This window comes from Epinephelus moara, chromosome 13 (assembly GCF_006386435.1).
Source record: "Epinephelus moara isolate mb chromosome 13, YSFRI_EMoa_1.0, whole genome shotgun sequence".
Classification (NCBI taxonomy): domain Eukaryota; kingdom Metazoa; phylum Chordata; class Actinopteri; order Perciformes; family Serranidae; genus Epinephelus; species Epinephelus moara.
The window spans coordinates 15,645,382-15,671,544 of NC_065518.1; the positions used below are offsets into that span (position 1 = coordinate 15,645,382).

Below are 26,163 nucleotides of genomic sequence, written 5' to 3' on the forward strand. Positions count from 1 at the left end.
AAAGTAAACGCTTCAGGCACTATGAAGAAACAGCCTTGTGTTAAAGCAGAAAACAAATGGCAGAGCACATACTCAATTTTCAGTCTTGGCCAGAAATGCTTAATAAGAAATATCCATGTCTAATGTGCAACAAATACAAGAGAAACTTCTTAAGAAACTGCAACTCCCATGGTACACAACAAATTGCTTGCCATAAATTGTATCTGACAGGTGCACACTGTAACTCTGCAGACATAAGACAGCCGGATGACAGCAGGCACAAGGGGTAATGGTGAAAGGAGAAGAACATGCCATTGAACATGGATTTATGAGCGGGTCCAGACTGAGGTGATCCATCAGTGGAGTCACATAGCATCAAATGTGGTCATGTTTGGGGCATGTTTAAATGAGGCATTAGAGGATTTCAAAGGGTCCCGGTACCCAAAAAAAACATGTGGGATGTGTTGGGAAACCAGCAATTTGCTGCTTTTTAACAGAGGAGTCTGTTGCCACCCACAAAGGCGATTTTCAATCCAGCACAGTGTTAATTGGAGTAGTTATGCTTTGATAGAGAGCTCCCATCTCTCCGGAGGTTCTGGCAGTCGGCTAATAACAGTATGTGGCAGCTTTAAACTAACTACAGCCGTTTTTGAAACATCAGATTCCTGACAGAAAATAATAAACTAGAGGTGCCCTGTGTTTTCACTAAAAGATATTGGAGTTTCTCTACCAATTGGCTTTTGGGACGGTGGTTACCCACATACTGTAAATTGAGTTTCTCTTTCTCACTTTCTCCCACAAACACACACATACAGTGCAAACACTCGCTCACAGACACACAGCCCTTCCCTTGCTGGACTGAAATAAATGGAGACCCCAGGAGTTCCCTTTGGCCCCGGCCCTTGCAGTCTATAACAGAGCCGACAGCTCCGATCACTCCTGAGAAAGCAAAAGCTGCTTGGGGATCGCTTTACAATTCTCAGGGGCTCGAATAACCTGATCTTGAACTGATCCCGTGCACTGATCCTTTGGTATTGGGTTAGGAACGTGTGAAGGGGCCTGTTGAATGAGCTCGCTGGATATCAACATCCTCGCTCCGTGTTGCTCCAGCCCGGCAGATTGTTTGACTTGATTAGTCTCTGCCCGAGTGTTAGACTACCCAACGCCAAGCCCTCCAGACACCGGTATCAATGTGTCAGAGGGAAAAGTGCTCTCCCAAGTCTCAAGGTGGAGCCCATTACCCTGAGTGAGAGCACTGTAAGTTAATAGGATTTGCTCCCGATCAAGAGACTGAGCTATTTCCTGAGGCTGTTACAGGCCGAAGCACAAAAATAAATGTTCCTTTATTCAACACTATTAAGCACCCCCCCTTCCCAAAAACTCCCCACCACCACCTCCACTCTGACCCCACCCCTCCCTTTTTCTCCTTGTTGGAATATCTGTTTTTACTGCAGGAGGTTGTGCTCTCCCTCTCTTTTTCTCTTGTTTTTTTTTCTTCTCCCAAGCAGCCAGTAAAAGTAAAAGGTTGGCACTTTTTGTCTAAAGGAGCCATTTGTTCAGGTGAAAATGAAACTTGCATGGTAAGCAGAGCCAGGCCTGTGGTTGGACAGGGGCAGAGGGGATTCCAGATTAATCATATGGACTATACACCATGAGGATATTCATTGAGGAGTAATTGCCAAGGGGCTTTATGTAATGTATTCTCCCCATGAGGTAAAACCTTGTAGCAGTGAGAAAGGATAATAGAGTAAGAGGATCATATAAAATGTTTGCTGCTCCAACCTTTAACTCGGAGCTTAACCCTGACCTCGGATAGTAATTACAGAGTTAATTGCCTACTGATCTGAGGAGGAAGCTCCATCCAGCTCCACTGCCGATGTCAATTGGGCTTAAGAACCTCCTTCTTAGGTACAACAGATCACGGACTGTCTCACACAATTTAAAGAAAGGACAATTAGCAGTGCAGGATCAAGTGGACGTAGATGTTAAAGTTTTTGGTGTTAAAGTTTATAGCAAGAGCAATCATTTATTGACTTTCACTGGAATGACGTTTGAACTGCGACTGACATATTTTTATTATGTACTATAAAGGTCCAGTGTGTAGGATTTAAAGGAGAACTTTGGCATTTTTCAACCTGGACCCTTTATTCCTGTGTAAACTAATCAAAGACACTGATGTGAACAACAATTTTTTAAAGTGGTCCAGTATTGAGGGAGCCAGCAGCTGCTGGCAGCCACGAAATGAGCTGCAATGGACGCACATGGGGCAACTGGACATCGTCACTGTACGTCCATTAAAAGTGGCTTTTTTTGACACATAATGGCTCAGATTGTTATTATGCTTGATGCGTTCTGTTTGTTATTGCCTCCTTAAGCAGAAGTCTCTTTCTGAAACATCACAAGATGTGTATCAGATTTAGATGTAGGAATAACAGACTTATTAGAAAAGATCGAGTATAGGAGCTCGTACAACAAAATTACCATCGTCATTCATAGCCAGTAGGTATCTCCTTGATGTACAGGAAGGGCAAATGTAGGCATAAAATATAATAAAAATATATTACAGGTCGTATAATACCGAAGCATAAATCTATTTTTCCACCATGCACACTCACTGTGGCATAGATAGCATCAGCTTGTTGCTATCACTGATTCTATATTATGAATGTCAACTGATGAAAATAGGTAATCAATCTACATAGTTTTGTTGTAATCAGTGTTGAATCAGTTGATATTTTGCACCTCCTAATCATTTATTGATTGTCTTTGCTGTTATCTTGCAATGTTTTCATGAGTAAGGCAATGTCAACATAATAACTTTAGCTAACAGCATTAGCCTACCTCCACTCATCTGCAGCAAGCAAATCCACTCTTGGGACAACAGTTTTCTTTAAAAATAAGCTCCGGATTTCTTCTCCTCTTTGACAGGTAGGAGTCATTCCTGTGGTCACTGAAGACCCACAGGTCTGCATGCGTAGTGTATGGACAGGAGGAGTGTTAGAATCCATTTGCAGCACAACTAGCCAAAACATTAGCACATCCACATTCAACAAAGATAGTCTATGACTGCTGCTCGAAGTGTAGCTCCTCTTTTTATCGGCACAGGCCGGAAATGCGCAAACCCCCTGTGGGCAGAAGATATCTAGTGATATTTCAGAAAGAGACTTCTGCTTAAGGAGGCGATAACGAACAGACCGGATCAAGTGAAAGGTAAAGAGACACTTCACAATCTGAGCCACTCTGTGTCAAAAATAACCAGTTTTAATGGACATACAGTGACGATGTCCAATTGCCCCGTGTGCCTCCATTGCAGCTTGTTCGGCGGCTCCTGGCAGCTGCTGGCTCCCTCAATACTGGACCAGTATCAAAAATTGCTGTTCACATCAGTCTCTTGGATCAATTTACACAGGAAAATAGGGTCCAGGTTGAAAAATGCCAAAGGTATCCTTTAAGGGGATCTAACAGAAACGGAATATAGTATTCATAATTGTATTTTCATTGGTGTATAATCACCTGAAACTAGGAATCGCTGTGTTTTCATTAGTTTAGAATGAGCCCTTCATATCTACATACGGAGCAGGTCCATGTTGTACCGCTATGTTTCTACAGTAGCCCAGACCAGACAAACCAAACACTGGCTCTAGATAGGGCCATTCACATTTTCTTTAGAGTTGTTCCAATACTGACACAAGTATCGGTAACCCTGGCTGGAAATGGTATTGGCAAAGTAAGCTAGTCTATGCACTGATCCGATACCACATCATTTATACTTGTTTATACATACTTGATAAAACACCCTTTTCCCGGGAATTAATTCTTCTTTACTGCTCTGAAACGGCAGCCTACATACCAAGATGTGCTGTGCAGCAACTTTCAATACTGTTCTAGAGTGGCAAAGAAGATTTGATCTTGTAAATAGTGTAACATTAGCCATTAGCAAAACTTCAGCAATGTAGCAATATTTTACAATGGAAAGTGCAATTGGTTCAGGGTCTAATTTTAGCAACACCATACAATGACAGCAATAATTTTAAGAAGCGAAACGCAGGTATAAGCAGGGGGGTATTCAGTTGCAATCTGCAACCTCACCACTAGATGCCACTAAATCCTACACACTGGACCTTTAATATGTTAATGTTTTTCTCTTTTATTAATCAAGTTGTTTCTTAAATCCAGTACCAAAAATAATTTACAATGATATTTTTAAAAAAAATCACAGACAACCAGCAAATCCTCACATTTAGCAGCTGGAAAGACTGTTGGACATTTATACTTGATAGATTACTTTAATATCCTTTTCATGATTAATCAATGACTCCCCTTATTGTGTCAGCACTAAATCATACCATGGTGTCATCATATCTTGTTACTGTTTTCAAAAATGGAGTTATCTAATGATCAATTCACAGAAAATCTAATTAAATACATAAGTTATTGAGGTTTTTGTTTTACACTGATGCGATGAAGTTAGTTAAGTGTAAGACATTTGATTATGATAAACTTCAATTTGTTTATTTTATGAGTGATTTTGTATCATAATATATACATCAAGATCAGGAAAATATTCCTATTCATATTATGAAATGAAACTAGGGTCAGATTCCACTTTTAATATTTATCGGCTTTCAATGAAAATATATCAGTAGGTGAAATTGTGTTATCATTTGTTTGTTTGTTTGTTTACACAGTGCTATAATACAGAACATAAATTGTAATAAAAAAAATGAACAAAACTGGTTATCAAAGTTTTTGTATGACACATGTGAAGAGCTATATGGTACATTAAACACTGATTTAATTTGTTATAGTATGATATATATTTAAACAGTAGATGTTGTAGTGTGATTTATATTAGGATAGTATAATAATATTGTTATCAATATTATGAAATTGATTTCAGGCATGTCTCCCAGCACTGACTCCTACCATATCACCCAGCCCTAATAGTAACCAGTCTTCCTTTAGTGTGCATGACAACACACAACTCAGGTTCTGACAACTGAAGATAGAAAATAAAGCACATTAGACTATATAATAAGCCTCTCTGAGGAGAAAAAAAAAGCAGACAGATTTCCTCAGGATTTGTTTAAAACCTTAAGAGAGAATAGAACTGGCGCATTTCACCACAGATCTGAGCACAGCTCACTCAGGAAACCTGAATGTCTTCAGTGAGTCAAATAGTTAAGTTGAGCCGGTGCTGCCATAAACCCGGTGGGAGAGCTTGGAATAATCTAGGCGATGTTAATGATGCAATTTATATGTGAGGGGACCGGTGTTTGGCAGGCTCTTTCCGTCTGAGCGGGCTGCACAACCCAGCGAGCTCCCAGCACCCCCTGCTAGATGGAGGGGGTGGAGTAGGAGGAGGATGTCAGAGCCCATGTGAAAAGAGGGAGCGAGCGAAGCACTGATAAGAGCCATTACTATTAGTGTCTGTCTGTCACCTGCTGTGCGTCATCCAGCCTTCTCTCTCTCCACATGCGCCCCCATCCCCGTCGATCCATCCCCATCCGTTTTCCTGAGGCACATCACTTCAAATTTGCACTCACCTACACATTTTCCATCCTGTCACAGATATACTCGCTTGGCTTGAAAACTGAGCCAAGCTGCACTCTGAAAACTACCGTGAGCTTTGTTTCAAAACAGTTGTGAATTAGTGAAGCTGCAGACAGCTGCCAGCATTTATTCGATAAACAAAATAGCTATAGATGAATAACTGAATTGGCACAAGGGGACGCAATATTCTCGACATACCGCTTCTCAGTTTTTCCAAGCAAACACAAAGCCTAATTTGGTATTTCATTTATTACTTGGCACAATACAACAGCTCCTTAAACTTATGAACTCGGGAGAAATGAACAGTAATTGCAGGCTGTTCTTTATTTTCTTAAAACCTTTTTAACCAAAATATTTAAAGCTGTTTTTCTCAGTTGCTATGCAACACTTCAACCGCAAGAGTGGGAGCATGCTGAGAATGTGCCAAATAAATGCTACTGCCACAGACATTCTGCGGGGAAATATGAGAGAGGGGCATCGTTCAATAATCATATGAAAATGTAGAACAGTTGTGTAAAATGCACAATCATCCTTTCATTCATCACTTACTTGACCTGTGTCAACAGACGATTCCAACCAACAGTCCGTTTAATGAACCATTGTTTACAGTCTGAAAGGCTCTCCGACCATTCCACAGTCATGTGAGCGCATTTTTTTTTTTCATCGCCTGTGCACCAAAACATACAAGTGTCTGCTTTTAACTGCAGAATACAGCGACGTGGCAGGCGTACCAAGTGTCCTGTGCAAAATATCATTCGGTAATTTGACATGAGAATGCTGCCAGATATGTAGACTACTGTCTGCTTCACAAGTCCTTTTAGATTTCACTCAGAGCTTGCCTCGAGCCCAGGCAACTGTACAACAGCCAAGCAAAAAGCAAGCAAGCCAATGGTGCTGCCTTTCTTCCTGAGCCTGGAACCAAGGACTTAAAGCAAGGACACGTTATGCAAGATATCACATTCAATTCCACTGCCAGCCTCTGAGGCCAGATGATACACATTGAGTGAGTCTGTCTCTCGAGCCCTCAATGTTAATCAACACTCTTTCCAATGCATACTTATGAGTTACAATCTACTCCCCACGTCTTCCCTTTGGCAGCTTAAATTAAGTCGCAAATTTGACGGCAAATTAACTTCAACAGGGACGATAATATGTCACCTATACGGCAATCTGTGCCATTTCTCGCCGGGGCAACACAAATCTCGTGCATCTGAGAGGAAAATTAAATCAAACAAATTATTTTTCGTGTGAAAGTCAAATTCGAGGAAACAGAAGAAAGCAGGCGCCACACGGCGGGGCCATCAGCTGTTAACAAATCCCTCTGATGACAAAGCCTTGCATAATCGCCCAGTCAACCTTTATCACTGTGATCACAGAGCTTGAGATTTAATGCATGCTGGTATTAGCTGTGACATACAGTCACAATACAGTTGAGGTGGGAGGAACACACGCTCAGACGGTGTGTGCACGTACACGTGTGTGTAAAGGGGAGGTGGATGTGGAACCAACAGAGATCTCCCCACTTCATCATTGAGTAAATGGCACCACAGACGTGAGCTGCGACTTCACAGCTGCCTCATGGCGGGTGACATTGAAGCCCACGCATGAACACATCGCTCATCAAAGCGAATGAGGCGTTCTTTGCTTCCGCTGCTTGTGCCGAGGAAAAACAATGGCAGCCCCCCCTCAAGTGCACACTTGCACACCTGGAATGTCTAGAATGAGTTGAGATGGGAATGAAAAAGGAGGAGAAAAAAATCCATTTGGTTCCATGCATCTCTCACAAGAAGCTTAACAGACTGTGACCTTCCACTGCTTCGTAATGGGAAGGAAACGGCAAGACCCCGGCGCCATAAAACGGCTCAGAGCGGGCGCTAACAGTGGTTCTGCAATTAACCTGTCTTAAAACAAACAAGAGGCTTTTGCTTTAACAACAGGCACATAGTTGAGAGGGTTGATTTCTGCGGCGTGAAACTCAAAGGCCCACCAGGGTTCAGGTTTTAATCGGTCATTAGTGTGCTCATTTTGGCACAGCTGCGCCGCCATCTATGCAACTACAAGCTCACTCAGTGTGATCAAAAACCAAAAAGCCACAGCTCTTATCCCAGACGCTAAAGAACGAACCGCCATCGAATGGCTCGAAAGCCCTCAAATGTCTCTTCACAGACAAAGAATATTCGTCTTAACGCTAATCACAAAATGTGAGAAGAATGTAAGTAAAAACAGAGAGCAACAGTAAAATTGTGAATGCCCTCTTTAAGCGCATAAGCACATCCTCCTGAAAGTTCAGCCACATAGTTTGAACACAAAAGCTCCACTCTTTCTCCTTAACTGTCCTCTTTTCTCTAAGTGGAACCAGACGTAGGCATTTCTTCATTTAGCCCATTCAAATGGAGGCAAGTTGCTGTTCTTTATTTATTTAACAAAACGAGCTGTAAAAGCCAAACATTAGGTCATGGAATATTTTCACCCCAAGAAATAAGTCAATGCCTTCAATGAGACATCAAACCCAGTTTAAGTATTCCCCTACAAAATCTGAGCTGGTGAGGACCTTTTTTTTTCAAAGTCAAGTAGTGCTGTGGGATTGTTCTGTTTTTTAAATACAACTTCCAACAGTGTGGTGCACATGCGTTTCCAATTAAGAGCTCAGAGCCAACATCCAAGCCTGGGCCCCATTCACCCCTTCCACGATTGACCAAGTCTGAGGAAATGTTAAACAGGCATCATAACCAAAACAGAGACAGCAGATTTTTCAAAAGCCTTTACTTTCTAAACAATAATTAAGACATCACAGTGAATTGATGATACAGACTGCAAACAAAGAACATAACCTAAATAAAGAAAAAGGGGACATACTTAATCATAACTCTGTGTGACACGTTCACAGTTCGGGCACTTAGACGTAGCAATTTGTCCCGTCGGTGAATGGGTATGAAGCCTGCTTACAGTGCAAAGAAATAAAATGTGTCAATGTTGTTGATTTGTGACGACCATAATGAGAATGCACGGTTTGCACGAGGCACTCTGAGTAGGATCTACTTCCCTGGCAGCAGCAATAACTCCCTATGAGCCTGTCTCTGCTCAGACTTCAATCTCTTGGCCCTAAGGAGCTGTTGGAGGACTTTGATGTTCTGTCTAAATGAATTGACTGTGCTTCTTGATACAGCCCTCCAGTCAACCGACTCGCCCCACCGACTCTGTCACCTGTGATAAACACCATGCGTGCTCGGCGGCGGTACCAAATTCTGGATCACATGCTCAGAAAGGCCACAATTTTTTTTCTCCCTCCCCTTCAACTTTGTAAATGACTGAAAAAAAATATGACTGTTGTTTCCCGCCGTGCCCTATCTAAGGAGAAGCCCTTTGATGTGTGAGGCTGTATGTGAGCGAGCAACGCCGGGCTGGTTTTTGTTACCTTACAGCCCTGCAACATCCAGTAGGTGAGCCTTTATGTCGGATGCCCCTTCAGGGCATGGTGTTTGTTAGAGCCTGGGCAAAGGCAACAAGCTCCAACCCACTTCTATCGTTGCGTTTTTTTCTTCTTCTTAAGAATCAGAGCCAGACAGCTCTGCATACAAGCTTGCAACTTCACTGACTCAATCCAAACAAAATCTAAGGCTTATTTAGGAGCACTGGGGCGCAGATAAGGAAGTACAAATGTGTCGATACGTCCACCTTGGGACTTTTGAGTTTGTCATGATGTGTGCTTTGAATATTGATAATTACAGGCATAATGCATGGAAAAAAGTAATGTCCCAGAGCTAAAGATAGCACTGAGTGCATCCAATCGACGGCTAGCAAACACTGCAACAGCTGATTTCGATCAAAGAGTGGGGCAGAGACGGTAGTTAAAGGGAAACAATACTTATCCATCTAAGCTTCAGTTTGGTCAATTCTCATTTGACTAAATCCAATTACCATCGATTCTGCATCTTCTTAAAGCCAAGGTTTAGGTTTTCCTTGATAGTGCAGAAATCTTAACTCAGATGAAGCGGCAGTATTTAACCTATTACAGCCTCCGATGAAGCGGTTAGGTTTTGGAGGAAAGTACGAGTTCTACTGGCAAAGGCATTGATCCTCCCACACCCTGGGTTTTCCCAGCGTGTGCAGCGATTCCTGTGCAAAGCCTCTGAACACTCCTCTCTCTCTTCCAGCAGCGGTGGTGCTCCTGAGCAAACCTGCCCTGGATCGAGCATCTCATTTAGTCACTGGGCCCTTTGATGTGGATTCAGTGCTGCAGTGCATATCATTCGTGTTTGAAGGTTCAGCTTCCACAATACAGCAGGGTTTGAAGTTTCACATATTGCAAGTGCTACAATGTGATAATCTGGGAGCCGGTTATGCATTATACATTTTTCATAAAAGAACACCATCACCTGAAAGTGGAATGTGGAAAAGTCAGCGCTTCAAGGTATATATTGACAGAAACTGTTTCGGAGACTTCTGGGTGTGGGACGAAAACACTCTTGTTATCATGAGCATTTCAGAATCAGCTCTACATCTTCTCTCTGAAGGGGGTAAATATCCAAATAAACAGAGTAGAATAACATTTGACTGGGGTCTACCATGCCATTATAAGACCAATTTAGTTGACTGAACGCTTCTCACGGGGCACAGAGGCCATGACGGCTCTTTCTCCAGCAAGGGCCTGCAATAAAAATCTCCCTCTCCATCTGATTTCACAAAGGAGTGGATACGCACCTTAGGGCACTTCCTTCAGTGTCTTCTTAAATAAAACATGAAAAATCCTTTGTCAAGGTCTATGTCTTAACTGAGGCAGACCAAGCTAAGTCTGTGGCTTTAGCTGGTGTAATGACAAGAAACGAGGAAATAATCTCTGCTGAAAATTCTGTAATTACAATTTTCAAGGTTGTAAGTGGAAAAAGTGAGCCCACCAGTTTTTAAAATCCAACTGCATCTAGCACACGATAAAAAAAAAAAAAAAAAAATAGGGAGTTGTTGCCCACAGAATAAAATCAAGTTGGCAGCTAATGCCTGTGAGTGACTGAGGTTTATGTAAACGCTTCTGATCTTGATAATTAAAGAGTGTTTGTATGGAGGTGCACAGCTCTGCGTCTCTTTTTAAAGGATGCACGGAGATGGTGGCAGCCTGAGGGCCTGCCTGCTTTCTTTTCCCTCTCTCTGTATCTATCTTGTGCTAAATACACACAAAAACACACATAAAAAAAAACGCACGCACACAAGCACATGTGAACAAATACGAACTCTACACACTGTACTGACACGTACAAACAACAACAAAAAAAAAAGAAACACTCCACACACAAGAAAGAGACGGCGCTTTCACAAACATCAGCCTCTCAATTAGCTTCTGCACTCATTTCTCCTTGGAAGAGAATTATTTTTCAGCTGGGTGCTTTTTCTTTGTTTATTGTGAGCAGACCAAAGCCTTATCAGCGGCTAATCACTGCATGTCAAATTCACAGACTCACTGCAGTCACTTAAAAAAAAAAAGAGAGAGAAGAGAGAGATTCAGTGAATAATCTTCTCAAGTTCAGATTGCCATTTTAGATTTGGACAATCACCGATTTCTTTTAGATGCTCAAATCTGTCTAACAGCCAGAGAGAAGATCAGCATTTGTTTGATATAATTTGTTGTGACACGTTAATTGCATCTACTTGTAATTCTCTCTAATTGATGTTTGATATGTCTCAGGAAATTAGGCCAACTAGATAACACTGCAAATATTATGAATCCTCCCCGCCTTTCTCTTTCCATGGCAGGTCTGATGAATTCACAACACCTAGAACTGTAATATGTCAACATGCTGTGCAGCTATGCTCTGTATTCCCAGGCTGACAGACCTCAGGTTACAAGCATATCACTGTATATTCAAAACACACTCAGGCACACAGCAGAGGGCCAGAGAAGACTAACCTGAGCAATTTTCACAGAGTTCTGGGTCGAACCGCCAGCGTGGTACTCAACTTTGTTCCTCTTGACGATTTCTTCAAACCTAAAATAAATAAGAACAAGAGTTGTTATGAAAGCATTAACCACAGAGTGAATTAGACCAGACCTGCTGATAGAGGCTCAGTGTAAACGCCAGATACAACCAGCTGTAACATGGGCAGACCACAGGTTTATCAACACTTGCCACATTACAACATGTGTAGGAGGAGTGAGGAGAAATTGCATTTCATAAGCACCACAAATTAGTCAATACAAAATCCATTAGGAGAGGTTACACAGGTACAGTTGAAGAGCAGCTGTGAACATAGATAATGAACACAGACATTTGTGGTCTCCAGAGAGCGGATCCTAATGACTCTGAGGATCAACCTTTTTATTACTAAATCAACATGGCATATTTCCAGCTAACACAGGACAGAATAAGCAAATTCCTGTGAGTCTCCATTGGAATACTGCCGACGTAGCATGCTGAAATACTTATGTTAGCATCACAATCTGCTAATGTTCTTTCTCAGAAGCTACTTTTCTAACTTCTAATTTTAGCTAACATAAGTTATCCAGTACTTTTAGCTGATTTTAACAATTTAGTCATCATTTTTAGCTAAAAATGTCAACCATTTATTCAACTCCAGTGAAATACTGAAGGCAATTCTATCATATACTGTCATTTCAAACATCAATAGCTTCGATCTTTAGGTATAACATGATGCTAGGCTGGGCTACGCTGCGAGGAAGAGTCTTTATCTGGGAAGTGGAGGTCATGAATAATGTGTATTCTCCACATCGTTCACACAAACAGCCTCCCAGGGAGCTGGCTATACAGTATAAATGTGTCCACCCTGCTAAGGAAATTGACCTGCAGTCAAGATGATACGCCACATGAGGAGGTCCTTGGCTTTTTTTTCCTTCTCAACTGCAAATTGAAGACTGTCAATGTGTATGTGTATTTACATGAGACAAAAAAAATCCAGTGACATGGTAAATAGTTCAAGCTGCACCATACCATTCCCACCACTGTTATGTGTAACTCCACCTTAAATTATTTACTGCTGTTACTATTATTTATTTTAAATGAAGCGTTACCAATTATGTATAAAATCTGAGTTGCAAAACAGCGTCTGTTTTGACAAACTTGAAGTCGCAGTTTAAGTTTGTAAACTTGCTGTATAATAGTCTCATAAAGTTGATTAAAGAGACAAACCAAAAACAACTTGAAAACTTGCAGCTGCAGTTTAAGTTTGTAAACTTGCTGTATAATAGTCTCATAAATTTGATTAAAGAGACAAACCAAAAACAACTTGAAAACTTGCAGCTGCAGTCTGAGAGTACCGTCAAACGGTCATTGCCTGGCATTGATGTTAAAAGTGCCCATTCTGAAGCATTTCTTCAACAAAAGTTGATATATTTAACAACTTGTGATAACATAATCATCATTTCATATCGACCACAGTGAGTGTGAGAAGTCTAAATTAAGTCGAAATGTACACTTTGGAAGCTCAAGTCATCTCCCCTGTCAAACTGCGGTTGGGACTTTAGTAAACACATTCAACCATTTATTCAAAAAACCATGTATCCATTAGCCTACTTTTAGCTAATTTTAACAGTTTATTAAAACCATGTATCCATTAGCCTACTTTTAGCTAATTTTAACAGTTTATTAATAAGCCTTACCTAACTATTAAAACCATGTATCCATTAGCCTACTTTTAGCTAATTTAAACTGTTTAGTATAAGCCTTACCTCACTATGAAAACCATGTATCCATTAGCCTACTTTTAGCTAATTTAAACTGTTTAGTATAAGCCTTACCTCACTATGAAAACCATGTATCCATTAGCCTACTTTTAGCTAATTTAAACAGTTTATATAAGCCTTACCTAACAATTAAAACCATGTATCCATTAGCCTACTTTTAGGTAACTTTAACAGTTTATATAAGCCTTAATGTTACCTAAATATTAAAACCCTTTATCCATTAGCCTAATTCTAGCTAATTTTAACAGTTTATATAAGCCTTACCTAACAATTAAAACCATGTATCCATTAGCCTACTTTTAGCTAACTTTAACAGTTTATATAAGCCTTAACGTTACCTAAATATTAAAACCCTTTTTCCATTAGCCTAATTCTAGCTAATTTTAACAGTTTATATAAGCCTTACCTAACAATTAAAACCATGTATCCATTAGCCTACTTTTATTTTATTTATTTATTTATTTTTTGATATTTTTTATGGGCATTTTAGCCTTTAATTGATAGGATAGTGAAGTGTGAAAGGGGGAGAGAGAGAGGGAGAGACATGCAGCAAAGGGCCACAGACTGGAGTCGAACCCGGGCCGCTGCAGCAACAGCCTTGTACATGGGGCGCCTGCTCTACCACTAAGCCACCGACGCCCCACCATTAGCCTACTTTTAGCTAATTTTAACAGTTTATTCATTACTTTTAGCTAACAGTTTTAACCAAGTATTCTTACTTTTAGCTGACTATCTCAACTGCTTATCCATTACTTTTAGCTGATTTTAAGTTCATTCATTACTTTAAGATAACTATTATAACATTTATCTGATACTTTTAGCTCATTTTAATAGTTTATTCATCATTTTAAGCTAGCTTTTTTTTTAGCTGCTTATCCATTTAGCTAATTTTAACAGCTTATTAATAACCCTTACCCTTTTCAACCATTTATCCATTAGCCTACCTTTAGCTGATTTTAAAAGTTTATTCATAACTTCTAGCTATATATTGCAACCATTTATTCATTACTTTTAGCTAACAGTTTTAACCAGTTATCTATTACATTTAAGTAACTATTCTCACCATTTACCTATTGGGAATGTGAAGGTATGTCACACCACGTGGGACAGAGGCACCATTTTGTGAGGTACACGCTCTGTTACCTGTGCCTGCTACAGTGGTTACCTGCTGCTTACCTTTTGTATTTTGTTTGGTTTAGTAGGCTAATTGGGCCAAAACAAGGAGTGCTACCTTACCTTTGCAGTGTGCCGGCATGTGAACTGAAAAATCTTGCATCCAGCCACTGCTAAACTATTCATGAGCTTCCAGGGATTTGTAACATATGGTCTCAAGTTATTAAGTTATAAGTTATAATAAGTTATTTATAATATCCAGGCATAGTACGTAATACAGTCTTCTGATACCAAGTCATATGGATATATTTAGTTTATCATGGTAAGTCTGTCCACATATTGTTGGTTGACAACTGTAGCAGGCACAGGTAACAGAAGATGGCGCCCCCACCCCAAACATATATTATTTTAGCTGAATATTTTAACATCCATTACTTTTATCAACCGGTTAAGACCTCTCTGCTTGCTTGCCGACTAATTGCCCACACTCGCAATCACTAAACATAGTGCTCAGGTGTTACAATTAAAGTTACTCTATGTGGATATATAATTTTCTAATCAAAACATAATTTCTAGGTTTCAAAATTCATTAAGCTACTCTACAATCTTTACACGTATCCCCTGGCAACTAGAGAAAACCCCCCTAGGGTACAAGTACTCCTTGTTGGGAATCACTGGGTTAAGTCATCAAAATGTTTGTTTCTTTTTTCTCCCTCTCTGTCTCATCTGTTGAGCAGACAGCAGCATGTCATCTCTGCAATCTAATAAACTTGAAAGTGGCATACATTTTTTTTTGGCATTCTTCACTTGTGACATTCCAGGTGCAAGCTGTTTATATCAATTGCTTTAAAAGAAAAAGACAAAGGAAAAAAAAGCTGCGAGCAAGTGCTGGATTTTGTTAAATGAGATTCTTGACCACAATGTTGCTGGAGTTGAAAAGAGGCAGTTAGGGTCTAAATGCCAACTTGATAAAAGCAAAAGAAGGAACACTGTCAACACATGGTTGTAGTTAGCCATACAGTATTAAAGCAAGATGAGCAGTGAAAGTTGTTTCTGAGGGAACTTGAACTGCTTCCTCAAAGGGATGCATGAAAATAAAAGAAACTATTCATCTTTCACTATTCATCTTTCCAGACAGGCAGCCATTTTGTATTGCTTAGGTGATGCTTTCAGAGCAATTAGAAAAACAAGTCTTACAATTTCCTTGTGTACAAAATCCTCGTAGCCGCATCGCTTGTTTAGAGCAAGACCACATCTGATTAAATGTTTGATGTATGAACCATACAGCAGAGTTTAGAGATGACTGCGACAGACTAAACACAATGAGTCAAGAAAACAGACATGACATTGGGGAGTGGGGAGTAAACAATCTGAGTTTTCAAACATAAACCACAGGAACACCCTTGGGTTTCCAGTGAAATACTGAAGGCGGTTCTATCATTTTTGTATTTTCCCATCATACTGCCATTTCAAACATCAATAGCTCCAATGCTTAGGCGTAACGTGATGCAAAGCTGGGCTACACTGCGAGATAGAGTCTTTATCTGGGGAGCGGAGAACATGAATAATGCGTATTCTCCACATCGTTCACACAAACAGCCTCCCAGGGGGCTGGCTATATAAACGTGTCCACCCTGCTAAGGAAATTGACCTAACTGCAGTCAAGATGATACGCCACTTAAGGAGGTCCTTTGCTTTTTTTCCCTCAACTGTAAATTGAAGACTGTCAATTTGTAAGTGTATTTACATGAGAGAGAAAAAATCCAATGATATGGTAAATAGTTCAAGGTGCGCCATACCATTCCCACCGGTGTTATGTGTAATTCCACCTTAAATTAACTGCATAAGAAGGGGTTGTTTGGGTGTGATCCCAAGGGGTGCTGGTTACATAAAGGCTCTGCTACAGCATGCTAATACTTTCCCTTTTTAGGATTAAAACAACATTTCTAGGAGAGGTCAAAGGTTGCATGTTTTGGGGGTGCAAACTGAAGCTGAACCCAAAAAATATGTTACATGTTTTGTATGTGCTCACTGCAGACAGGAGTAATATGTATGCAAAGTGCATCATGGCTTACCAACATATGTCAGCCAGAGGTGTTCAATACTTCAGCACAACCTGGTTTAACTAGGCATGGCTGAATTTTGAGCGAGTGTGAAAGTAACCTTTACCGCTTCAAAGAAAGTCTGCATATCATGTCTCAAGGCAAGGGGTCTACCCAGGGCAGAATGTTCCTAATAAAGAAAAAAAAAAACTTTCCATGCAAGTGGAAAATATGCTAACCGGGAAAAAAAAAATCCTTCCTGAGACACCTGTTATGACTCCTTGACAAAGGAAGAATTTGAGCACTGTGGGTGTTTATAACATGAAGGCAGCCGAGGGACTCCAGAACCCATTTCAAATAGACACACAGCTTCTGAGGATTTCAGCTTTTTTTTTTTTTTTCCTTCCTAGAAGTATTTGCTCCACCTTTCAGTGCAGACAGCATGGGGCCCTGCTCTTGGACGCCTCGAAAATCCCATCCGAAAAGGAGCAGCTGCCTCGAGACCTTTACACCCTCAAACATCATGTGATCCCATAGTAGTGACACCGTAAACGGCCCCCTTGGCCATTTAGGAAGAGAAAATCCCTTTCCATCTACTGCAGTCTGAGCTCACTCGGTGATGGGAGGGAGCAGAGAAAAAGAAATTGTTTTGAACAAAATGTCCTCAGCCAGTAACCTCTGCTTTTAAAACCTGCTAGTGTTGTTCAATGGAGGAGCAATTCCAACTATGCCTTGCATTCCACTAATGTACAGACAGCCTGTGTTATATAACACATGCTTTACAAGAGACTGCCCCTGACACTCTGGTTAAATACCACTCTTAACTAAAGGCGCTGTGCTATTTTTCAATTTCATACCTTCCAATTTGAGACTAATAGAAGCACTTATTTATTCAGCTTAAATCAAATTAGGGGAATTAGGCTACTGAATGCAATATTTGTATTCAGAGGATACAAGAGTCCTCCTCAAAAACTAATACCTCTACATCTCCCCGGCTTAACACATTCAAATTGTTGGGGCAGATCACACAAGTCAGGAACATCGTGTTGTTTACATTCCTGGGGATGGAGCCCCCACCGTTGTTTCTCATCAAGGGAAATATGAGAGCTTCCAAAGTACCATGAGTGTTCTCTGCCCCGAGTGACTCATGAGTTCCTCTCTCACCTCCCCAAAAAAAGCGAGCCGAGTAGATTATTTACATGAGGCAATAATTCAAGATTTGCTCCTCTAAGTCTCTTACATGGAGGGCAAGGCGAGCCCATTTACCCAATCCCTCTTCATTCGCCTTTGATGTTAGCCTATCTCGATAAGACCGGATGAGTGCCCTAAAATCCCCGTCGAGTGATTTCACAGGAAGAACAAGTCTCTGTTAATCAATGGCTAGATTGGATCTGGATCCTCGGGAGTGGTCTGCCTGAAAGTCCTCCCGAGTGTTTGAGTGCACACCGGGGTAATTCATCGCTAATGATCACCGCGGCACCCACTCTCCTGCGTTCGTCCTTATTTAATTGCCTCGTTCACGTTTAAACAGCTTACAAATCACATGGACAGGCAGGGAAACATGATCAAACAGCCCCTATCACTAATCAGGGGAGGGCAAGGGAAGAAGTGAGAGGACTGGGGCTCCTTTGCTGCTCTCCTTGGGGATTAGGAAGGAGGAGGGCTGTACAGGAACAGTAAATTATCTCTGCTTCAGCCATAGCAGGCAGGTACATTTAAACAGGCAGATCCATCTTTCTCTCTCTCTGACAGAAGCAGAGAGGTTGCCGTGCAGCTAAAAGGCTTTGGTAATCCCAGTTTCAACACTGGCATCTGGAGTGGAGACAGGTTCCACCATTGATTAGATTCCCCAATCAGCGTGTGCATCCTACACCATGCCTTCCTTGGTAGTCTGGAGGCAGTACAAGGCCTGATGCACAGTAATTGTTTCCATAGGTCAGGCGGAGGAAAAACAGCTCGGGGACGTGATGAAAGGGAGATGGAAAGGGTGAGGAATATTGTTGTTTTTCCCCCCAATTAAATTGTTTGTCAAACCCTTCACAAAGGGTTACGCAGTTTATCTGTTTAAAATCAATACGCTCGTCTCAGTGTGAAAGCTTGTCCCGACACAAGACAGGCCCATTAATTATTCTGTTCTGCGCGCTATCGCCGGGCTGCTCAAGGTTGAGCCTTATCTTTTCTTATTTCAAATCAATAATTATCTTCTACCGTGCTCGCGCTCCCCCTCAGAAATGGATGTGCTTTTCATTCAATGCCTGTAGAGTCTGTCTTTCTTTCTCTCTCTCTGTAGCAACTGGTGGAGAACTCAGAATGAATAGGACATTCTTATCAGTGGAACATTAGGGCAGGATGGGAATAGATGGCGAAGAATGAGGCGCATAAAAGTACTGAACACAAATGAGTCATGATTCAAACAGCGAGCGAGGCCTTGTTCCCGTCCTCTGACATCTTCTAATACACTACGCGAAGGGATGAATGTTGATTTGCACAAAAGCATTACGATATCGCCATCGTTCAGGTATCTCAATCCATTTGGGTAAATCCCTGTTCGGCTGAGAAAAACCTGCCTCAAGTCCCTCGGTGCATTGAAAAAAAACGCAATGAGCCTTTTTGCATTATAGACTGGATGCACAATTAATGACTGCACAATTACATGGTCATAATGGGTGAGTAATTGCATTAGAATGCAGAAACAACAAATGTGCATCCCTTTAATAATCGGCCGATCCAGCAGCAGCAGCGGCAGCAGCCCATTTGTTGGCATTAACCGAGAACTGCTGTTTGTACTTAATTAGGCTGCACTCAAGGATTAGGCAGCGGGGGCAAAATCTGGTCATGGAGGATGAGTTCATATTATTTCCTCTAAAATGTCACAGGTTTTTGGCTTCGCGCTGCAGAGGGTGGCGTTGTTTGTCACACTGTACTGTGTGGATGTGGGAGAGGGAGTGTGAGTGTGTGGACATGAAAGAGACAGAGAGAAAGAGAGGGACACATTGAGGGAGAGAGTGGGAAGACGGAGCGTGTAAGCAAGGATGGGGCTTCTGGTGTTCTCTTGAGGATTGAGATTTGAAGCCGGAGCACAAAGCCTTTGAGACATTCCCCTTATCTTGGAGGTTGATACCAGGATCTCAGTGATTCAGAGCGCTCCGTGTGAATAATTCCACCAACACCCCCTACTGCGGGGACCATATGGCCCAGTGTGAACTTTAAACACACGGGGAGTGTTGCTGTTCATCAGTCAGGCCTCCCATCTCTACCCCCGCACAGGCTAGGTGTAGAGAAATGATCAGCACCAGATAGTACACTAACTAGCCTCCGTGTGTACGAGCTGCTGCCATCATTGGCTTTTCCTGTGTGGCTGCTGGGGATCAAAGATGACTAAAAATAGCCCTGAGCATGCTTTTCTGAACTGAACATGCTGTATGTACTGGCTGAGACGCCCACATTTTAATTATAAAACGCTCTTTAAAAAAGGGGGAGTTGGAGGGAGAGGAGGAGGGTGGGTGGGTGGGGAGGGGGCGCCCACATGCACAGAGATGTGGATTATGTTTGTTACACTCCCTTTGACTTGTGATGTTTCCTTCTGGCACCACCTGCTGGCAGCCGCCGTCAACAAGAGGCAGGCATTTGCAGCTCCAGAGGAAGAGCCTTAATTATGATTGCATCAGCCATCTCTCATGATGCAGCATGTATGCTTTAAATGCAGTGCAATCACCCTGCATCGCAGACTGTTAACCTATTTCAGTGATAAAGAAAAAAAAAAGAAGAACAGAACAAGATGTGCTTTATTTTGATTATTTGAAAAGTTTCCTTGTTTTATAATTCAAAAGGTCTAGATCCACATTTCTTACAGTTGAGTACGGCTCTGGTGAGCATGTCGGATTTATGCAAGTGCCCCAAATCGTTGGATTCATGCATATCAATAAAACATCAAGAGCAGCACGGCTGGCGGCTGAACATGTTTCTGATGTCTCAATTACCAGTTGAGTGCCATTAATCTCTGCTCACTCTCTTTGGCTCAGAGGTCGGCTGATGGATGCAGGCCCGCGACCTTTGCCCTCAGTGGCAGGGGGAGCCGGATGTTCTGACCCCCCAGCGGGCCGGCGTAGGTGAGTTTAAGTACTGTAGTACAGCACTCAGCCTCAGCAACAGACAAGGGAGCTGGGAAGTAAAAAGGGGGGTGGGGGGTGGTGAGGTTGTAATGTGTCTACACACTCAGTCAAGCATGAGTGCATCCAGTGAAGTGGCACCATGGCAAGCACATGCAGCTTCTGCACGCATGCTTGCATGTGAGCACAAACATACACACAAGGAGGAGTGTTTCTCCTCCTGACACACCAGGATAGCTCCGCCGGGGGTTTCTAGCACTCACAATTCGCTTCGTTATATTTTAAAAAAAATAAAAACAAAAAAAAAACAGGGGTAGAGTCAAGTGTGTTTACAGAGCAGAATCTATCACACACACACACCCAGGAGCCAGAGTGTTTAGCATGTACTCAGTGAGAGAGGCCTTTGTTGTTTTCCTCCCAGTAAGCAGATTGAGCTGCACGGCAGCAGCAGGGGTGTGTAAGATGTACACAGACAGCGGGGTGTGTGAGTGGAGAGGCACCTCCACTGATCTCCTGTGTCGTGTGATGATGTGTGTGTGATGTGTGTCTCAATCCAGCGCTGATCCCCCTGAGTCAGCCCTGTCAGTGATATGAGCCTCCCACCCTCTCTCTCTCTCTCTCTCTCACTCTCTCTCTCCCTCTCTCCCATCTCCCCCCCCCCCGCCATCCGGAATGCTAATAACAGCCAGCCACTAACGCTGCAGCCCTGAATTATTCATGCAGCAGAGGGTCACACGGCATAATGAGGAGTTTACTCTCATTCTGGATGCGATTGTGACGCTGCTAATCTGCATTTAGCACAGAGAAAGAGAGAAAAAGAGGGAGATGGGGGGAGGAGGTGGAGAGGAGGAGGGAGGATGAGCACTGATGAACTTAATTGCTGTGAGCAAACAACCTCTGAAAAGAGTCACGCCATCATCCAGAGATGAGAAAGTAAACAATTAATTATCATCGGACAGAGGGAGTCATAAAACAAATGTTTGAACGTGACTAATATTCAGGAGCCAGCTGATCTTTTTTTTTTTTTATTCCCCTCTCTCTCTCGGAGGTGACAATACACTCACTGTAACAATGACTCACTCATTTGACACACTAATAATCATTAGCTCTAATATGATATGGTTAACAAGCCCAAGAGGGTTTGGGTGAATGGTATATTATGCAATGCTGTGTGTTCTAAATAACCTGTAATGCCTAGTTATCCTGCAAATAAAATGTCTATTTGCCCACATTATAATCTCCTGCAGAAAGAGGCGTGTTTTCATTATGTTGACATGTTGTTTCCTATGGAGACTCCTTGGGGTACAAACAGCAGGCTCCTGTTGCCCCCTGCTGGACATGAGAGGAACAAACCCCCTTTCACAGCAATTTAATACTGAGCAAAGACATTCACTACTGAGAGAGAAATGGGAAAAGTTCAGATATGATATCAACCACCTGCTGAAAACATAAATATTTCAAAGGCCTACAATCAATTGCACAATAGTGCGAGCTTAAAGAGAGCGCATTGGTGAATAATACAACTTTACTCTACATACACCGTCATTTTATTTGTCTGAAAATCTTATGTAAAGACAATAAACACCCCGCATATTTCCAAGCTTTAAAGTCTATTGAACACACACCTGTGTTTGCAGATATCAAACTTACATTCTAACCACATGATGGCAGCAGTGACTACAAAAAAGAAAAGAGCAAGACCCACAGCACCACATCCAACAATAGGCCATTTTCACAGCAGACATTTTGACTTGTCACAGCAGGAAGATCACAGGTGAGGGGGAACAAATTCTGTTTACGACAGCTTAGTTCCATCAAGTGTCCCGGCACGCCAGTATGCACACTACCAGGAACAGCTCACTGAAATGGAGCTGAGTCAGTTTTAATGTTCTCAATTACACCTGTGCTTTTCCTGCTGTAGCAAGCCAAAATGTCTGCTGTGAGTATCACCCACTGAAATATGGACTGATACGTGTCTAGGCAAGCAGAAAGGAAGTCAAACAACAGTGCTTTGGTTTGATGGTTTCCTCTCATACCCCAAAACCAAAACACCCGAGGCATCCTCTGAAAACCGGCATCGACTGAACAGTCCTTTCAACTGCAGCTCAAAAACCACCGTGGAAATATCATCTAAACAAAAGCAGCTATGTAGGTTTGCTGAGACCAACCACCACACTGTAAACAACTTATAAATACAAGTATTGAGCAGCAGCTACTGCCTTATTTGGAAGCGAGAGTGATGACATCATTGGTATGTGATTGTGGCCGTGCTTGAGATTGCACTGCATGAGCTATGAATCTACTATAATTGTTAGAATTTCTGTCTTTTCATTTTTGCAAATAAGGCAGGGGAAAGTAGATACAGACAGGAAACATGAGGAGAGATAGAGTGGAATAAAATACAGCAAATGTCCGAGGCCGGAAATTAAACCAGGACATTGCGGTTTTATGGTATGAATGTTAACCTCTAGGCAACCAAAAAAAAAAAACAACACCCAGGAAGTGAGTGTTTTTTCAGCAGTGCAAATACACTGATAGCGTTTATCAGGGCTGCAGCTCATGTTTATTATTTTTCATTCCCTGTTTGTTTTAGAATTGATTTCAATATTTTACTGATTTTTAATGACTTTTAAAGCTCGTCCAGGTCTGGCCCCGAGCTACACAGCATAAATGTTGACCCCATGTGAGCCAGGTTACGGTCAAGGCTTAATTCTAAAGGTGCTCTTGCCATCAGGGCCCTTCAGCTTTGGAATGACCTGCCTGAGGAGATCAGATTTGTAGAATCAGTGACGTTATTTTAAATCGCTTCTTAAAATCCATCTTTATAGACTTGCTTTTATGTGATGTTGTCTTTTTTATTTTGCCTTTATTCTTTTTATTTGTATTTATTTATATTGACATATTGCGTCTTGAATTATTTGTCTTCTTGTTTTAATTTTAACTTGACTTATTCTTAATTTTTTTTCGCTTTCGTTTGGTAGGTCTGATTGGCTCTCTGTTGTTACAATGCCTTCTGAGTTTCCTGTTTCTGCCTGTGCTTAATCTGTTTAAAGGTGCTAATTTAATAAAGTTATTATCATTATTATATTATCATTAACAATTTACAGTATCTCTTGATTGTTTCTACAATTCCTCCGATAAAACAGATAACTTTCCAGTCTAGCAGGTACCACAGTTTCCATGGTTACTTTGGTTTTTCCGCAGTCAACCACTCCCCACTGGGGATAGTAACTGCAAAGAACTTACATTGGTGCTATTTCATAATTGGGGATAGCTACCGATAGTTACTGGAGGAAACAAAAGCGCTACCCTCTTCTGTTTTGATTGCGCAATGGCCGACGCACTGTCTTTGTTCGTAAACTAAGCTTTCATTTTCACAGGAGATCGTACCGATTACAGTATTTTACATTGTAATATTATATCGATACATGGATGCAAAGTGTAGATTTTTCTATTACAGAGATTATTAATATTGCAAATACAAATTAAACATTTGTAGCCTATTAGAGTAATAAGATCAATTGCTTTTTCAGGCCACTAGATACATTTTGCTGCAATAAAAATGATTGAAGGGGAGCAAAAAGACGATAAAGTTAACCTTTAAGGACATAATTTGCAGTTGAAAGGGTTAATGAATCACAATATATGTTATCGCAATAATCATTATATTGCAAAACATTTAAATTCACATTGGATCATGTCTTCAGAATCGTGGTAATATCCAATCATGGGGCCTCTGGTGATCACTACCACCAGTACCTGGCAACAGGGAACCAATCCTCACAGTGATGGGGTTATTATTCTATAGCCATTACATTGTTCAATTAACATTTATTTCATAATCATAAGTTAAATGTTCGCTTTAAAATGTTTGTTTTGTCCAACCAACAGTCACAAATCCAAATACATCCAATTTATAATGTTATGAAGCAGAGACAAGAAGCAAATCTCCATTTTTGAGAAGCTGAAACTAAAATTCTTGGTGTTTTTGCTGGATAAACTTTCCAAAAAGAAAACAAAATTGTGGTCAAGTAATTTTCTGTCCATCAACTAATCGCTACGACAAACTGTAACTTGTAAAACATTTGACGCAAAATGAAAAGGCATCAAAAGTCACAGTTGAGGCTTATTCAGGGAAAAAAAAACATTAAGTCCCGAGCCAGTACTAACAGGGATGTTGATGGTTTCTACAGCAGGCAATTCCTCAGCCACAACAGGATTATATGGGCTCTGCTGTGACTAGATAATTGAATTCAGGCATGGCCACAGTGCACTGCATCCAATGATCTCTCTCCCACCAGGGTGATGGGGAGAAAAAATGAATCGCGTTACACTCTGTAGATTCAGGAGCACAACAATAGTGTTAGTCGACTAGACTTGTAAGTCTATTGTGGCTTTTTAAGTAATGATGTTATTTGTCACAACACTGCAGTCGAGTTCTTCTTCCATGGACCAATGACCTTGTGAATGACCTCTCTGCACCTTGTAGCCACCCAGCATCCTTAATATGAACACCACAGCTCATATAGCTGAAGTTTCTCATGACCTGCAATGCTATCAGTTAATAGATAATGTGATAAATATATCACATGTACTTTTGGATATAAATTGACAGACATGAGGGACAGTATGCTGGTGTGTGTGGTATTGCAGGGGACATGCATTGAAATGCATTGTGCTGAGAATAAACCACCAAAGCGGCATGTTAATCCTGCCCTGACCTTGTGCAGAATGTGGAGGGAACGGTGTCTGTGGGGCTAAAGATAACACCGCTGCCTTTGTGCCGGAGGAGAACAACACTGCTGATGATGCTGCTTTTTAGCTGCTGCTGCTGCCGCCCAAGGTCACATGTGTCCTTTTGTCAAGTAACAAGACCTGACAAGGTAGCCCAATGTAAGGTACCGACGATCTGATGTACTGATCTGTCTTCATTTACTCATTGTGTATGCATTACTCAGGTACCTTTTAAAATCACTGCACTGTGATTTGCTTTGAATGTATGCATAAAAACATTAGTAAGGTTTGTAACTGCTCAACGTGCAGTCTCCTAAAATTAGACACCATCAAACTAGAAAGCACTCAGAGAGCAGACACCCCTGCCAAGGCTGCATAATCCTCTAAATTTGCCGTTTAAATAACAGAGAACTATTTACAGATGTTTAATCTGCAGCTGGATCCAGATCTGCATCAAAGCCCAAGACATATAATCACAGAACAGTGGGCCAGATTTCTTTTTTCATTCGCATTAGTAGTGAAAATGCTCAAATGCAACCAAATGTTCACCAAACTTTCCTGAAACAACTTTGTATTATTCTGCTACTAAACACACAGACAATCCAAGGCTTTCGTATTTAATGTTGAAGGGAAAGTTCAGATATTTTGAAGTAGGATTGTATGAGGTTCTTGTCTGTAGCCAGTGTTTTACCTACAGTAGATGGCGGTCAGCAGGCCCCCAGTTTCATGAGGAGTAAGCAGTGCACTGTTGTGGACGGGAGCAGCTCAAGTTAGGTTTAAGTGTACACTATATTTAGAATATTTTGAAAGTGTTACCTTATCCTCAGACAGCGCTTTCCAACAGGGAACTGAAGCCGGTATATCGCTCTTTTCAAAGCCGCCAGACTCCTTTGACAAAATCAGTAATTTTACCTTACAGAACCCAGGAGTTTCTGGGCTACCA

General features: G+C 41.4%; 1 protein-coding gene across 2 annotated transcripts in view; it reads right to left on the minus strand.

Moving 5' to 3' along the window:
• LOC126400112 (adenosine kinase-like) overlaps positions 1-26,163 on the minus strand; it is a 143,456-nt gene that overhangs the window by 110,068 nt on the left and 7,225 nt on the right. For both annotated transcript variants that reach the window (XM_050060587.1, XM_050060588.1), the window contains one exon: positions 11,432-11,510. In XM_050060587.1, coding sequence (XP_049916544.1) covers positions 11,432-11,510 — 79 coding nt within the window. The remainder of the gene's footprint in view (positions 1-11,431; positions 11,511-26,163) is intronic.